This window comes from Sorex fumeus, unplaced genomic scaffold, assembly GCF_029834395.1.
Source record: "Sorex fumeus unplaced genomic scaffold, SorFum_2.1 ptg000024l, whole genome shotgun sequence".
Classification (NCBI taxonomy): domain Eukaryota; kingdom Metazoa; phylum Chordata; class Mammalia; order Eulipotyphla; family Soricidae; genus Sorex; species Sorex fumeus.
The window spans coordinates 54,627,267-54,643,026 of record NW_026606081.1 but is presented as its reverse complement, the minus strand read 5'-3'; the positions used below and the strand labels follow the sequence as shown (position 1 = coordinate 54,643,026).

At 59.5% G+C, this 15,760-nt stretch overlaps 1 protein-coding gene across 2 annotated transcripts in view; it reads left to right on the top strand.

Annotated features, from left to right (window-relative positions):
* Positions 1-15,760, top strand: part of SLCO3A1 (solute carrier organic anion transporter family member 3A1) — a 59,096-nt gene that overhangs the window by 38,323 nt on the left and 5,013 nt on the right. For both annotated transcript variants that reach the window (XM_056114400.1, XM_056114399.1), the window contains exons 3-9: positions 5,454-5,552; positions 7,884-8,147; positions 10,250-10,414; positions 10,520-10,718; positions 11,400-11,538; positions 13,346-13,521; positions 14,644-14,708. In XM_056114400.1, coding sequence (XP_055970375.1) covers positions 5,454-5,552; positions 7,884-8,147; positions 10,250-10,414; positions 10,520-10,718; positions 11,400-11,538; positions 13,346-13,521; positions 14,644-14,708 — 1,107 coding nt within the window. The remainder of the gene's footprint in view (positions 1-5,453; positions 5,553-7,883; positions 8,148-10,249; positions 10,415-10,519; positions 10,719-11,399; positions 11,539-13,345; positions 13,522-14,643; positions 14,709-15,760) is intronic.

Here is a 15,760-nt window from a genome sequence, read left to right as displayed (position 1 = left end):
GGTGTTTCCATGAAATGTTTCCCAGGGGGGCCAAAGTGACAGGACAGCACAGAGGGCGTTGGCCTTGCACGCGGCTCCCGGCCTTGATGCCCGGCATCCCGTAGGGTTCCCCAAGCACTGCCAGGAGTCAGCCCTGAGCACCCACGAGTATAGCCCAGAGCCCAGCCAGTGAACAAGCCAGAAGCAAAGCTGCCGCCTCCCTAGCCCAGCGGCTCAACCCGCCACGCACGGCCCCTCACACGTCTACCGCTCATGGCTGCTTCTGTGCTGATTTTGACCACGTCCTCTCGCCTATCTCGTCACTGTGAGTCCCAAAGGAATTGTCATTGATTTTTTTTTAAGTGAATCACCATGAGATCTGTAACTGTGCACTTACGGACTTGGTCATGGTTGGGTTTCAATCATCCAGTGCTCAACACCTGTGTCCCCTAGAGCATGTTTCCCGCCACCAGGGTCCCCAGTTTCCCTCACGCCCTCTGTAACAGACACTTTCCTTCTCTGTCTCTGTCTCTCTGTCTGACTCTCTGTCTGTCTGTCCCTCTCCCTCCCCACATTTTCGCCTTTTAGATACAGTGGTTCGCAGCAGTCACTGAGAGGTTATCATGTATGTCCCTTTATCCTTTCAACACTCAGCTCGTGTCCAGAACCATCATTTCCAACTATCATTGTTGTGGCTGTCCTTTCTCTGTCCTAACTGCCCTCTGTGCCCCCCACCTTGTGGCTGGCTTCCCCCCCACCACCTGGGACCAGTCCCCCTGCCATGGTTCTGGTATCTGTGGGTCTCTGATCTGGATGCCAGCTGTGCCCTAGTTCCAGCCCCCAGCCCAGTCCTGCTGTTGATTCTGTGCAGTTCTGTCGTCTCAGACCCCCCCACACCTCCAGGAGGAGCTCACCGGGCATTTGCAGAAGCTGCCTTGGCCCTGGCCTATTTTCTTGAGCTTCACCTTTGGTGTGGTTGGGGATGGGGGTGGGTATTTGCAGATCAGCCTTCAGCCTTGGGGTGTCCCACCCTTGAGTATTCTGAGGCTGGAAGCATCTGGAAGGAGGCTGACAGCTCAGCAGGGGGCTGCGCACTGTGCTTTGGGGCCTGGAGTCCCCTCCAGCTTAGCCTCAGGGGTTCAGTGCTCAGACTGTGACATCCGGAGCAGTGGGGAGTGGGACTTGGGACCTGCCCCTGCAAAGCAACACTCCAGCTGTTTGAGCCCTCTCCTGGTCCAGCGCTGACCACCTGGGGGGGTCACTCTGCACACAGCGGGTGAACTGCAGCTTTGGCGGAGCAGCATGCTGTGCTCAGTGCTGAGTGTTCAGTGCTTGGTGATGAGCATCCTATGATCCGTGATCAGTGCTCGGTAATGAGTGCTCTGTGCAACGTACTTAGGGATCAGTGCTCAGTGCACTGTGTTTGGTGCTGTGCTTGCTGCTGTGTGCTCGGGGAGCTGTGCTGTGCTGAGTGATTTGTAAGGAGTGCACTGTGTGTGTGTGTTCGTGCTCCGTTCTGTGTTTTGTGGTTTTTGCTCTCTTATCTGAGCTCTGTGCTCTCCGGGCTCCAGGCTCTGTGCTCAATGTTCTCTGTTCTCGTCTCTCCTCTGGTTTCTCTGCTCCGGTCTCTGCTCTGGTCTCTGCTTTGGTTTCTCTGCTCTGGGCTCTGCTTTGGTTTCTCTGCTCTGGGCTCTGCTCTGGGCTCTGGGTGCTGGGCTCTGCTCTGGGCTCTGGGTGCTGGGCTCTGCTCTGGGCTCTGGGTGCTGGGCTCTGCTCTGGGCTCTGGGTGCTGGGCTCTGCTCTGGGCTCTGGGTGCTGGGCTCTGCTCTGAGCTCTGCTCTTGGCTTTGCTCTGCGCTCTGGGCTCTGGGCTCTGCTCTGAGAGCTTTCCACCTGCTTTGTGCAGGGTTGCTGCATTGTGAGAGCTGCCCCAGGGAGCACCATCAGTCCCTTTGCTCGATCCTTCCCCACAGCCATGTTTGGTAAAGACTTGGCTCCTGAGGGACCCAGAAGCCCAGATCTGCTTGACTCCAAGATATACACAGGCTCTCCCTGGCGGCTGGGATCTTTGTGTGCTCTGGAAGCTTTAGTCCTGGTGACCCTGCGCCCTCTGGGAGGCAGGAACCAGGCTGCGGGCTACCCCCACCCCAGGCCAGAGCTCTCCTGGACTGCCCCCTTCCACACCCCGCAGAGATGCCCTTGCAGGAGGCCCTGAGGTCTCTGTCCAGAAGCTGCCCTGACCAGCCATTTCCTTCCTCCCTGCAAAGGGCGGAGCTCGGGGCAGCTGGCAGAGCCTGTGGGACCTGGGGGTGGGGAGACTTTACAGAAGCCTCACAGTCTAGGGCCCGGAAGGCCAGAGTGGGTGGGGGGCCCCAGGGTGGGGCCAACCTGGCTCAGGGAGTAGAATGTGGGACCCGGGACCCGTGGCATGGGAGGAATGCCCCTTCACCCCTCCGTTCCCAGATTTCTCTGCAGCTCTTTCCTGAGACGTTTCTCTTCTTTTCTGTCTGTTAGTGTTGTCTAAGCAGGCCACCGGGTGCATTCTCAGGGTTATGCTTCATTTCTGTGTCTTCTTCCAGCCTGTGGCCCCAAAGCTCTTTTGGATCAGAAAGTTGTGGGGCGGGGCTGGAGTGATAGCACAGCGGGTACGTTGTTTGCCTTGCACGCGGCTGACCCGGGTTCGATTCCCAGCATCCCATATGGTCCCCTGAGCACTACCCGGGATAATTCCTGAGTGCAGAGCCAGGAGTGCAGAGCCAGTGACCGCTGTGCATTGCCGGGTGTGACAAAATAAATAAATAAATTTGAAAAAAAGAAAGTTGTGGGGCTTCCGAAGGCCTCCATCCCACTGGCTTCCCCCCTCAACTCCCACTTTGCCAAGCACTGCTTAGTCCCCACCCTGACTCAGCCAGACCCTCCATTAACCCCCTCAGCCCTGCCCGCTGCTCGTGTTGTGATGGGGGGGGTAAGGTACATGCAGTGCTGGGCCCCCCACATGGGGGTGCTGCAGGGCTCACAGGGGCTTACCCACTGGCTTACACACCTGACAGTGCTCGCGAGGTGTCTGGGAGAGCTCCCGGGGATTGGGGGTGGCATGTGAGGAGATGCAGGGATCAAACTCAGGACTCCCCATTTCAAGGCTGGTGCTCGAGTGTCTGAGCCTTCCCAGCTCCAGGGCCTTCGTTGTCCCATCCGGGACATTTGGTCGCCATCCCCACCCTTTCTCGGTGCCTTCCATCATCTTGTTCTCAGGTCCAGGACTGTCCCCCAGGTCCTGCCGGGCAGTGCGGGGAGGCAGACCCTCATGGTCCCTTCCCCGTCCTCACTGGCTGCCCCGTGCCCATCCCCAGCATATGCCCCCCATACCCGCTCCGACTCACCTTCTGCCACCCCCGGCTGCACCCTGACAGGGGTGACGGGGGCGTGTCCTCCCCACCCCAGCCCAGTCTGCTGCTGCATTTCTGGGAGTAGGGGACCCCTGCAGCGCGCTCCGCCCGGAGCAACAGCTCTGGCTGTGTTCGCTCTATTCTTCCTTGGAAGGCAGCCAGGAATGGGGAGGGGCGGGGCAAGCACCCGTGCAGCATGGGGGTACCGTTCAGAATCAGGGGTGGGAGGTTCTGACCAGCCCCAGGCCACCCCAGCCTCCCAGGGCACCTCCTCGCCTGTCCCTGCCCTTCCTGCAGCCCCCTCACTCTGCCTACAGGACCCAGTGCCCCCCTCAGCAGGCACAGGGTTCTGAGTGCCCGCCCTGGGGGTACCACCTCTCTTTCCTAAGGAATTTGCATGTTTTAATTAAAAGCTTATGCCAGGAGCGAATTCTGCGCATTTATTATGCAGATTTTCAAGAGTCTCATCTTGGGGTGCTAGTGGGGACAGCTTGGGGGGGGGGGAGTCTGAGGCATTGTGTGTGGGGGGGACAATCAGGCTGCAGCTAGATCTTTCCAATTTAGATGGGTGCTCAGAGGGTGGGCTGGAGCGATAGCACAGAGGGTAGGGCGTTTGCTTTAGCACGTGGCCGACCCGGGTTCGAGTCCCCCACCCCTCTCGGAGAACCTGGCAAGCTACCAAGAGTATCTTGCCTGCACGGCAGAGCCTGGCAAGCTCCCCGTGGCGTATTCGATGTGCCAAAAACCGTAACAACAAGTCTCACAATGGAGACGTTACTGGTGCCCGCTCAAGCAAATCGAGGAACAGTGGGAGGACAGTGCAATGACAGTGCTCAGAGGGTACCAGGGAGGAGACGCTGGCCTGTGGCACGAGTTGTCAGCCATGTCCATCCTACAGTGTGCAACTGTGTGGGAGTGTGGACAAAATTTGGTAGGGGCAGACAGCGTGCCGGGGCAGGGCGCAGGGCTCTGTGTGGGGCCATCCTGCAGGGTCACTGGAGTGCCCCGGCAGCAAGCACTCAGCCCAGCCCTTCCTCCAGTCATTGGAAGTTCAATTCAAAACTAGGGACACTTGGCCCAAGTTCTCCTCCAAATACCTCAGGACAAGGGACGTGGGGTTTCCAATGGAAACGGCCCCTGGGAAGGCCTAGGAGAGAGGGTGGAGCTGGGCTGTGAGCAGGCCTCGTCCTGGGGGCCTTCCCAGGCAGGCAGGAAGGACATGGCTGGTGGTAGAGGTGCTGAGTGGACAGGAGGGTCTGCTGCGGCCTGTGGTAGCCAATGATCCCAACACCATCTCCTGGACTTGCTGGTGGCCATGCCTGAGGACCCTGGGGTACGGGGCTGCGGCAGGGTCCAGGGTGGGGTGTGGCAGACCCTGTTCATGGAGCTGATCCAGGTGCCCGCCCCCCGCCAGGACCCTGAGCACTGCAGAGGTCTCCACGCCAGGGCATTGGTTCGGGGGCAGCTGTGTCACCCCTGCGGGGTTTGGGCGATTTGAGAAGGGTGAGTCTGCTCAGGCTCATTCTAGGGAGGTTGAGGCACATGGTAGCCCACTGCTGAGGGCCGCAGAACTTCCCTCCCCTGGCAGGCGGGAGGACAGATCCCGGGGTCCCCCACTGTGGACAGGGGCCCACGGGCCAAGTAAGGGTGTAAGAGTCCCAGGATGACTTCCAGAGGAAGAGGGGGCAGGCTGGGCTCCGACACCAGCACTGGATGCTGCCTGCCCCCTGCCTCTGGCCCGCCAGCGACCCCAGGCGGGAGAGGTGTGGGTGTGAGAGGCAGCCGGCACTGAGGCCAGGCCTGGGCTATTTGTGGGCCAGCGCTGCCCTCTAGTGGACAAAGAGCCACATCAGCCAGGAGGCCCCTCCGTGGTATATCCTGCCCTGTGCCCCCGTGAGCACTGCTTAGGAGTCCCACTCCCATAAACCGGGCAGTGGGGGGCCCAGATTTCTCAGCAGTCAGGAAGACACGAGGATCCCTGCCTAACATGTTCCCACAGAGCTTCCCGGTGGCTTCTCCCACCTGGAGCGGCCCTGTCCCTGGCCAGCCCATCTCCTAATCCCATCCTGGGTTTTTCGTCTTTTTGCAGGAATCCTGTTCACAATGTTGGTGTTCGGGCCAGCCTGCGGCTTCATCCTGGGCTCCTTCTGTACCAAGATCTATGTGGACGCCGTCTTCATCGACACAAGTAAGGATCGAGCCTTTCCTCCCTCAGACAGGGGCCCAATGCCCCCGAGCAGGCCTTGCCGTGACCCTCGGGGCCAGGAAGAAGCTGGGCTCTCTCCACGTGTTCAGACACGTCCATCGTGTCTACCCAAGGAAGGACTCCCACGGACACCAGTGGGCCAGAGTAGCACCACACATCTGTCTGAGCATGGGGCCCCCACCCTGCTCGGTTGGGAGTCCCCTGAGCTTGTGACCCCTCTCCCAGCAAGGAAGGACTGCAGTCATCTGGAGGGTACCAAGTTGGGGCCCAGTGGGCTCAGGAAGACCCACTTGGAATTGTTTGGTTTGGGTTTGGGGCCACACCCGGCAGTGCTCAGGGCTGACTCCTGGCTCTGCGCTCAGGGGTCACTCCTGACGGGGCTCGGCGGGGTGCAGGAGGTGCAAAGGGGATTGAGCCCCGGTCAGCTGCATGCAAGGCAAGAGCCCTGCCCATTGTACAATTTCTCTGGCCCTGACCTGAAATTCTTGCCATGGACCTTGTGGCAGGGCCACTGGAAATGCCACAGTCCTGTTCCAGCTCCTTCCGAGCACGGTGGAGGGGCAGGTGCTGTGACCGGGCTTGATGGGGCAGTGCTGATGCCCAAAGTCCTGTAGAAGGAGATATGAGGCGGCTGAGATGGGGTGTGGCTTGTTGGTGGGGGCGTGGCTTTGCTGGATGGGCGTGGTTTGGGCGTGGCCTTGTTGGTTGGGCGTGGCTTCTTGGGTTGGGCGGGCTTGAGGTGGGCGCGGCCTGACGGGATTGGGAGGAGTGGCTTGCCACCAGCTCCTGCCACTCAGGCTTCTGGGTACTGCCCATGCCCATGTGGGAATGTGACCCAGGCACTACTTGCTGGCTCTGGAAGCTTTTGCTCCAAAATGCTACCAGATGTTCTCATGGTTCACTGGCCACGGGCACTGCATGGCATGAGCAGATCCTGCAGACAGCTCACGTGCGTGGCCTTCTCCCCCCCGTCTGGAGCTGCTGTGCCCATGGGTCTTGGCCCCGGGGTGGGCAGCGGGAGAGACTGCAGACAAGATCGTACATGCTCTCGACCTGGTCACCCCCAACCCCCTCAGCAGGGTCTTTGCACAGGACTTCCTCCCCCGCCAGTGAATAATTCCTGAGTGAGGACGATGAGGGGTGCCTAGGGCCAGGTTCTGCCCCTCTGCATGGATGTGACTGGGGCAGGGGCCACTGAGGCCTCAGAAGTACCCCCACGAAATGGGCGCACCTCCAGCACCTGCCCAGCAGAGGCCGCTGTGACTTCACTTCCCCTCCCCCCACCCCCGCCCCACCAAACTGAGTTAGGGGTTAGCAGTGAGGTACCTGCCCGGTTCCTCCCATGAGGCCCATCTGCTCCAGAGGGTCAACAGGAAACACCATCCCCAGCCCTGGTTCTCAATCCGTCATCTCTCAACAGTGCTGAATGACTAATTCAGGCCCAGAGAAATACTCAGTTTTAAACCCAGCCAAGCCCTTGGTGCTTCTCCGCCTTGATCCCGCTGATACATTCACTCAGTGTCAGCCAGTGTCCAAATGGAGGGGACATGAGAATCCAATGGCACCTTTCTTCCTTCACAGTGCTGGGTCTGTTCATGGGGCAACTGGAAGGGGGGTGGGGGACACCGAGTCTGATGAGTTCATGGGGAGCACTGACCTTGGAGTCACGTGAGTAGGATGATGGCCCCATCAGATGGTGTCGGCCACCCATTCCCTGGACAGAGCCTGCTGTTTCTGCAGCTCCAGAAAGAGCAAAGGCAGGGACCCACCCACCCCCAGAGCAAGGGGGCTCCAGAAAGGGGCTGAGGGACTTTCAGCTGGTGGGTGGAGCCCGAAGGACACGCATGTTCTCAGAGCTGAGCTCCAGAGAGATGGAGGGTTGGGGGTGAGGGTCTCCTCGGGTCCTGGGCTCCTGAGCTTGTATTAGGGTGCGTGTGGGTTGTCCCATGTGAGCCCCTGAGTTCTGGTGCTGAAATCCTGCTCCCCAAACCGGGTGCTCTGGGTGGTGCCCCCGAGTGGCTGTGTAGACACTTCCTGCTTTCTCCCTCAAGTGTTTGGTGTTTGGGCCACACCAGGAGATGCTCATGGCTGACTCCTGGCTCTGCACTCAGGAATCACTCCTGGCAGGGCTCAGGGGACCCTGTGCGATGCCAGAGATCAAACCTAGGCTGGCCACGTGTAAGGCGAACGCCCTCCCCACTGTCCTTCCCCACCCCCGTTTTAGTTTAGCTCAGGGCAGACAGGCCTGCGTGTGGAGAGAGCCCTTCCCCTGCCCCACCCACTCACACCCCTCATCTACATCTCTCCTGGCAGGCAGCCTGGACATCACGCCAGACGACCCCCGCTGGATCGGAGCCTGGTGGGGCGGCTTTCTGCTCTGTGGGGCTCTGCTCTTCTTCTCGTCCCTCCTGATGTTCGGCTTCCCACAGTCCCTGCCCCTGCACCCTGACGCAGGCCTGGAGAGTGAGCAGGCCATGCTGCCCGAGAGGGACTACAAGCTCCCCAAGCCCAGCAACGGGGTCGTGAGGCACCCCCTGGAGCCCGACAGCACGGCCTCCTGCTTCCAGCAGCTGCGAGGTGAGGGCGCGTCCCACTGGGCAGGGCCTGGGAGTGGGAGTGAAGACCCCTGCTGGGAGGGGGGCCAATCGCATGCCCCAACCACCATGAGCTGCCTCATGGCCACAGCGGGGAGGTGGGGAGGTGTCCACAGGGGGAGCCAGAAGGTGATCCAGGATGCTTTGTCTCTTCACAAGATCAAAACAAAGACACACACAGACACATATAGATAGACAACACACACACACACACACAGATTCACAGACACAAATACAGATACAGATAGAAGACACATACAGATAGAAGTGACAGACTCAGTTACACAGATTCATACACAGATACATACAGATAAAGACAAGTACAGATACACACAGATACCCAGACACATAACAGATCCACAGATCCATACAGACCCAGATACATACAGATACACAGACATGCAGATAACACAAATTCATACACAGACACTCAGTGTCTACACAGATACAAAGACACACACAAAGACAGACTCAGGTATACAGACACACATAGATACATATGAGACACGCACACAGACACACACAGACACATCCAGATACACGCAGGGACACAGATGCATAGACACGCACACACACGCACAGATACACACAGAGTATGACACAGACAGACCCACAGACACACACACAGATAACGTTCCTGTGCTTGTGTGCATGGGCCCCCGCACACCCAGACAGCTCCCCTGCCGTCAGGTCAGGCTTCTTCAGGGCCCCAATGTCACATCCCGTCTGAGGTGCCTTTGGCCAGGGCAGCTCCTGTACCCCGGGATCTCCTTCCCGAGGACCGGAGTTGTCCACTGTGGCCCTCACCCGCCCTGTCCCCGAGTGATGGGGACGGCGGTCCTAGAGGGACGAGCAGAGGCTAAGACCCGAACTAGCCAGTGCTCTTTCCAAGGTGAGAACTTGGGGAGACTTGCTAGACTCCGGGGCCTCTTACCTGTCACGTTTGCTGCTTCTGCAGCTCCCAGCCCCTGAGTGCACCCCAACAGTTCAGCCTGGCCAGTTCAGGAGGGCAGAGGGTTCTGGTCAGTGGGGTTGGTGAGGAGGCAGTGTCCTGCAGGCAGCAGGACCATGCAGAAGCCCTTGGGGCCTGACCCCTGACCTGTGCCTACGAAGGCTGGCAGGGAGGAGGGATGGACGGTGGAGCAGGCCCTGCAGCCCAGGGGCTTCTGACCTCCAAGGGGATCCCGAGAGGGACCGTGATTAGATCTGGTCACCTCAGGGCCTCCTCGCCATTCCCCCAGCTGAGAACTTTCCAGAGGTCTTTGTTGCAAGGCTCCTCTGCCAGGGGGGTGCAGGGGTCAGGTGGGAATTGCTTTTTCTCCCCGGAGCGTGGGGAATATGAACCCCTTCTTACCTTTACCCTGGATTCAGTCCATTCCATTGCTGCTGGGTCAGTCCACATGCTGGGGTGGGGGAGGAGGGGGGATTGATCCAGCAAGACGCCGGTGTCCAGCTTCTTATTTTTTTTTTAATTTTTTGTTTTGCTTTTTGGGTCACACCCAGCGATGCACAGGGGTTACTCTTGGCTCTGCACTCAGGAATCACTCCTGGCGGTGCTCGGGGGACCATATGGGATGCTGGGAATTGAACCACTCCAGCCCCAGTGTCCAGCTTCTGGCAGACACTTATATCCCCTTCCCCTTGTCAGAAACAAGCCCCAACCCCCATTTTTTCAGTTTTTTTGGACAGGGGTGGTCACAGGCAGCCTCTTGCAGAACGCCTTAAGATAGGATGCAAGAGGGGCCGGAGCAATAGGACGGGGGGGAGGAGTTTGTCTTGCACGCGGCCGACCGGATTCATTCCCTGGCAGCTCATAAATTCCCCCAAGCACTGCCAAGAGTAATTCCTGAGCACAGAGCCGGGAGTCAGCCCTGAGCACTGCAGGGTGAGACCCCAAACAGAACCCCCAAGTCCCACTTCCGCTGCCATGGGTGGGAGCAGCGACACTCCCACGTGACTTGCGTCCTCAGGACTGGCACGTGCTGTCATCCCCACCCCCCAGACTTGGGGGTCGAGCTGGAGCATCACCAGACGTGCTCTCTGAGGAGGGAGACGCAGGCGTGGGGTGCCCCCCTGTCCCCACAGTGATCCCCAAGGTCACCAGCCACCTGCTGTCCAACCCGGTGTTCACGTGCATCGCGCTGGCCGCGTGCATGGAGATCGCGGTGGTGGCCGGCTTCGCCGCCTTCCTGGGCAAGTACCTGGAGCAGCAGTTTGACCTCACCACCTCGTCCGCCAACCAGCTGCTGGGTGAGCGGGACAGGGGCCTGGGGCGGGGGCGGGGGGACCCCGGGGAGCACTCCCAGGAGGCTCAGGAACACTCACGTGACACTTCCGCCCCTGCTTTGCCCGTAGGGATGACGGCCATCCCGTGCGCCTGCCTGGGCATCTTCCTGGGGGGCCTCCTGGTGAAGAAGTTCAGCCTGTCCGCCCTGGGCGCCATCCGCATGGCCATGCTGGTCAACCTGGTGTCCACAGCCTGTTACGTCTCCTTCCTCTTCCTGGGCTGTGACACGGGGCCTGTGGCCGGGGTGACCGTCCCCTATGGCAACGCGTGAGTGTAGGGTTGGGCCGTGGCGGGGGCAGGTGGTACCCTTGACCCTGGGAATGAGATGATTATGAAAGGGGGCTGGGGGGGTGGGGAGCAATAGCACAGAGGGGAGGGTGCTGGCCTGGCACACATCCAACTCAGGTTCCATCCCCAGCACCCCAGGAGTGATTCCTGAGCACAGAGCCATGAGTCAGCCCTGAGCACTACTGGGTGTGGCCCAAAAATCCAAGAGGAAAGGGAAAAAGAAAGAGAGAGAAGCACAAAATTTAGTCCACTGTCAAAGGCAGTGATTTTCAACTGCTCGGAACTCCTGTAGATCCCGATTCCCAGAATGTGGCCACCTCCCTGGAACCCCATGAGAGCAGAGAGGCCTGGGGTGTCCCAGGGGAGGGAGTCGGAGTGAGACGTGAAGGGCCAGAGGGGTCCATGGAGGGCCCGGAGCCCCTTCTCCATGCCTGACCCCATCCAGGTGCACAGGGCTGGTTAAACCAAGGGCATCAGGAGAAACTTGGGGTCTCTGGCACCCCTTATCCTGCCACACCCCTGCCCTGGGGCAGGAAGGGAGCCCCGGGACGCCCCAACCTGCGCTCACTCTCCTGCTCAGGGTCTGGGTGACCCGGTGGCCGGGCTGCTCCTTCCCTAGGGGGAGCTGAGCACTCACCAGCCCTGTGTCTCCTGTTCCAGCTCAGCGTCCAGCTCAGCCCTGGACCCCTACGCACCCTGCAACAAAAACTGTGAATGCCAGACAGACTCCTTCACCCCCGTGTGCGGCGCAGACGGCACCACCTACCTGTCCGCCTGCTTCGCCGGCTGCAACAGCACGGTACTGCGCCCCTCTCACCTCTCACTTCTGACCTCCCACCTCTCACCTGTGACCTCCAGCCGGGCTGCACTCCTCTGCACCTCCTCAGTGCTCTAGTCTCCAGCCTTTTCCACACCATCACACCCCTCCCCTTCGCAGCCCCTCTAATTGTCTCTTTCCCTGCATCAATGTACATTGCTGGGATTTCAGCTCTCTCCCCTCTCAGGTCGCTCTCGCAACAGACTTTGTGTGTGTGTGTGTGGGGGGGGGGGGGGCACCTGGGCCAGTCCGCCAGCTCCTACTCACCCGTCAAAACCCCTTGCAGATTGCCCTGCCCCTGAGAAATCCCTTTCCGCCTGTATCCCTGGGTCCTTGGCTCTGCCGTCTCAGTCCCACACAGGTCTCTCCTGGGGTGACTGTCTCAGGGTACTCGTGGAGATCTACTCATGGTGTCTGCCACCTGCACTGAGGAGCCTGCCTGCCGTCAGACATGATTCCCTAGAGTACAGGGGCAGGCAGGGGTAGGGCAGCTGCTGGCAAGTCTGCCTGGAGCTGAAACCGCGCCTTGTCCTGCCTCCTGCTTCCTCACAGTCAGTGTCTTTGGGGAGCAAAAGTGGCTTTGAAAAAAGAAAATCAATCATTTATTTTCATTTCTAAAGGCTCCATTTTTCTTGGCTTTTTTTTACATTGACATTCCTGGCTGGTTATTAACATTTTTTTATAGAGAGAAAATAAATCACCTTGGGGGTCGGGGGCAGGGAGTGCTTTGCGGAGGAACTGTTAATCCAAATGAGATGAAATAGCAATTTCTTTATGCGACCAGTAATGAATTTTTAAAAAGGACCATGAGAATGGTTCAAATAAAAACACCAGATATTGTTTTTCGTGACAATTTTCATTAATGTCTAAACCTCCCCCCATCAAAAAAAAAAAAGTCCTGTTATAAATCACTCTGGGCTGTTGTCCTATTACGGAATTAGACGGACTCAGGATCAGCATGAGCTTCCTGAGACCAAGCATGTTCCAGAACATTCTCTGACCAAAGCCTTTCTGTGAAGCTCGAGGTTCCTATTCCGACAAGGCTGAGGCTTACTTTGTCAGAGGCTCTGGGCTGACCAGGGACTAAATTATGGGTCACAGCTTCTCTCTTCGTGAGCCTTGGTTCCTTGCCCAGGGTCTAAGGAAGACACAAAGGCAATTTCTAGTTCCGAGCTCCTTGCTTTGAGGGGCTCCTGGTAACTCAGGGCTCTCCTGCTCTCTTCCTGACTCTGAGCATCCTGTGGGGCTCCACCTCGCCAATGCACTTCTGAGAACTTGGGGTCACCCCCCCTGCCTCTCTTGGGGCCCTAACACAGCCAGGAGTGAGCCCTGAGCACAGTCAGGAGTGAGCCCTGAGCACAGAGCCAGGAGTCAGCCCCGAGCATTGAGCCAGGAGTCAGCCCTGAGCACAGAGCCAGGAGTGAGCCCCGAGCATTGAGCCAGGAGTCAACCCTGAGCACAGAGCCAGGAGTGAGCCCCAAGCATTGAGCCAGGAGTCAGCCCTGAGCACAGAGCCAGGAGTGAGCCCTGAGCACACAGTCAGGAGTGAGCCCCGAGCACAGAGCCAGGAGTCAGCCCCGAGCACAGAGCCAGGAGTCATCCCTGAGCACAGAGCCAGGTATGGCCCCCGAACCCCCAAATATAAACCAAATATAAAAGAACCCCTAAAGCGCCCCCATTCACTGAGCCTGACTCCCGGGGCCCCACCGCGCCAATGGCTTCTGCTAACGTGGGGCTCAGGGTGTGCACCCAGGGGTTCCCTCTATTCACCCCCGCCCCTGACTTTCAGAACCTCACGGGCTGTGCGTGCCTCAGCGGCGTCCCACCAGAGAATGCCACCGTGGTGCCTGGGAAGTGCCCGAGCCCGGGGTGCCAGGAGGCATTCCTCATCTTCCTCTGCGTCATGTGTCTCTGTAGCATGATCGGGGCCATGGCCCAGACACCCTCCGTCATCATCCTCATCCGGTAAGCTGCGCCCTGCCTGCCCCTTGGTCCTGGCCACTTGCCTTCCCCTGGGACCAGCCTGGCCCCCGGCACGCAGCCTGCACCCTCCCCCAGGGACAACCTCCGCTGAACAGAAGGAGGCGCACGGGGGAGCAGAATGACGCCTCTGCGGTCCGCCCAGCCACGAATGCACCCGCACCACTTAGCGGAGAACGGGGCTTCTGGAGAGTGTGGCAGACAGAGGGAACTTGGGGGTTTCAGCCAGTCCTGGGGTGATTCTGTCTGTCCTTCCTTGAGGCCTTCCAAATCACCTTGTGTGCTCTAAATTTTTCTACCCTAAAGTGGCACCAGGCCTGTGTGGCACTCAGGTCCTGGGCAGCAGAAAGAAGAAAGTCCCCCTCCCGGCACCCTCCCCCTCATCCCTGCCTACCTGGGTGCCCTGGGGGAGGCACTTCCAGCCAGCCTCAGTTTCCCAGCGGTCCTGAGCCCAGGGATGCTCGGGAAATGCTGCTCCCCTGCAGACCATCACAACACCCTCATCCAGCTCTTCTCCCCACCCCTCCTCCTCTGGGACCCCAAGAAGTGGGCTGTGATTAAGGGGGAGAGTTCTTCAGCAGGAACGGGTTTGGACCCAGGACCACAGACAACCGTGGGGTGAAGGAATGCGGCACAGGGGAGAGGATCGAGGCCCAACTTGGGCTGTGGGCTGGAAACTTGGCGCCGACCATTGGGGGTGTCCTGCTGAAGGCCATAGCGGGTGGGGGGGGGTTGTCGATCTTCGGTAACTACCCCCTGCCAGCCAGGACCTGGCAAACGGGAGTTGCTGGCTCTCTCTGTCTCTGGGACAGGAGGAGTCAGGCTAAGGCTGGACCTGCTGGCACACTTGGGGTGCGGAAGCAGGCCAAGCTCCAGCCTCCAGCCCCAACCCCCCACCCCCAGCTTTCCAGATCTCTGTTACGGGCTGCCCCCGACACATACACTCCCCACCTGGAGGCTTGGCTCTCCCCATCACCCACGGGGCACCTGAGGCTCAGAGAGAAAGAGAGAGCCTTGAGGGCCTCACTCAACTCCTCAGGACAGGGGCCGGGTCTGGGCCGTGGGGGCGGGATGGAGGTCACCAAGTGTCCCCTCCTCTGCCCACAGGACCGTCAGCCCCGATCTCAAGTCCTACGCCCTGGGGGTGCTGTTCCTTCTCCTCCGGCTGCTCGGTATGTACCTGGCGGGTCCTTAGAGACGTGGTGAGTCCATCTGTCTGGGGGCTAAGGGGCTTCTTAGGCCCTGGGGAAGGCTCAGAAATGGGGGTGTCCAACTTCAGCACCAGTCCAAACTGGGCAGGCCAGCCCCCTCCTCCCCCACCCCACTGTTGCCCCGTGACCATGACCCTACCCACAGGCATGCACAGGGAAGGCCTGACAGCATCTGCCCCTGGGGTGAGGAGTGGGGTCCCAGAGCAGAGGGTCCCAGGGTGCCCAAAGGGGAAGGTGCGTGCTGCGTGGAGAGACCCCCGGGATCTGGCAGGCACAGAGCAGTGTCCTGTCCCCTGTCCCATTCGGTGCACACGGGAACCTGATGCACATGGGGTAGAGGCGGCTCAGCGGGAATCCACATAGGCACATCTTTAGGCCTCTGGGAAGCTTCTAGAATGAGACCAGTGGAGGGGTGCCCCCCCAACCATGACTTCCCCTTCATTGGGAAGGTGGATGGTGCATGCCCTGATGTCCCCTCCTAGCTGGGGTGAGGGGAGGAGCCTTATTATCCAGTAGCAAGCCAGGGAGACTTCTTTCTGAAAGTGCACCCCTCTTCCGAGAGTTGGGGGATGAGGCGATCCCACCCAGAGCATGCTGGCTTGAGTCCCGTCTGCTGAACCCCACCGGGTGGGCGGCACCAGATGGGTTGGCTCCAAGCCACCAGCCTTAACCGGTGTCCCCAGTGTCCATCTGACCCCCTGGTCATCATCCCAGGCCCAGAGCAGCCAGGCCACCGCATCCCTCTGGCCAGCAGGGGGCTTCCTGGAGCAGAGTTGGGGGGACCTGCAAGTTTTTGGGGGTGTGACCAGGGGAGTAGCTGTCAGCTTCCTTTTGTCCCTTACAGGAATCTGAATTTCGTTTCCTTACTAAATTTCCGGTCCCTTTTTTAGACAGAAGCTGAGAGAGAGGCCAGGTGTTTGCAGCATTTAATTTGGGGGGAGGCCTGGGGGTGTGAATTAAAAGCAGGTACAGCTGCCCCCCACCCGACATCGCTGTTGATGGTGTGTGGGTAG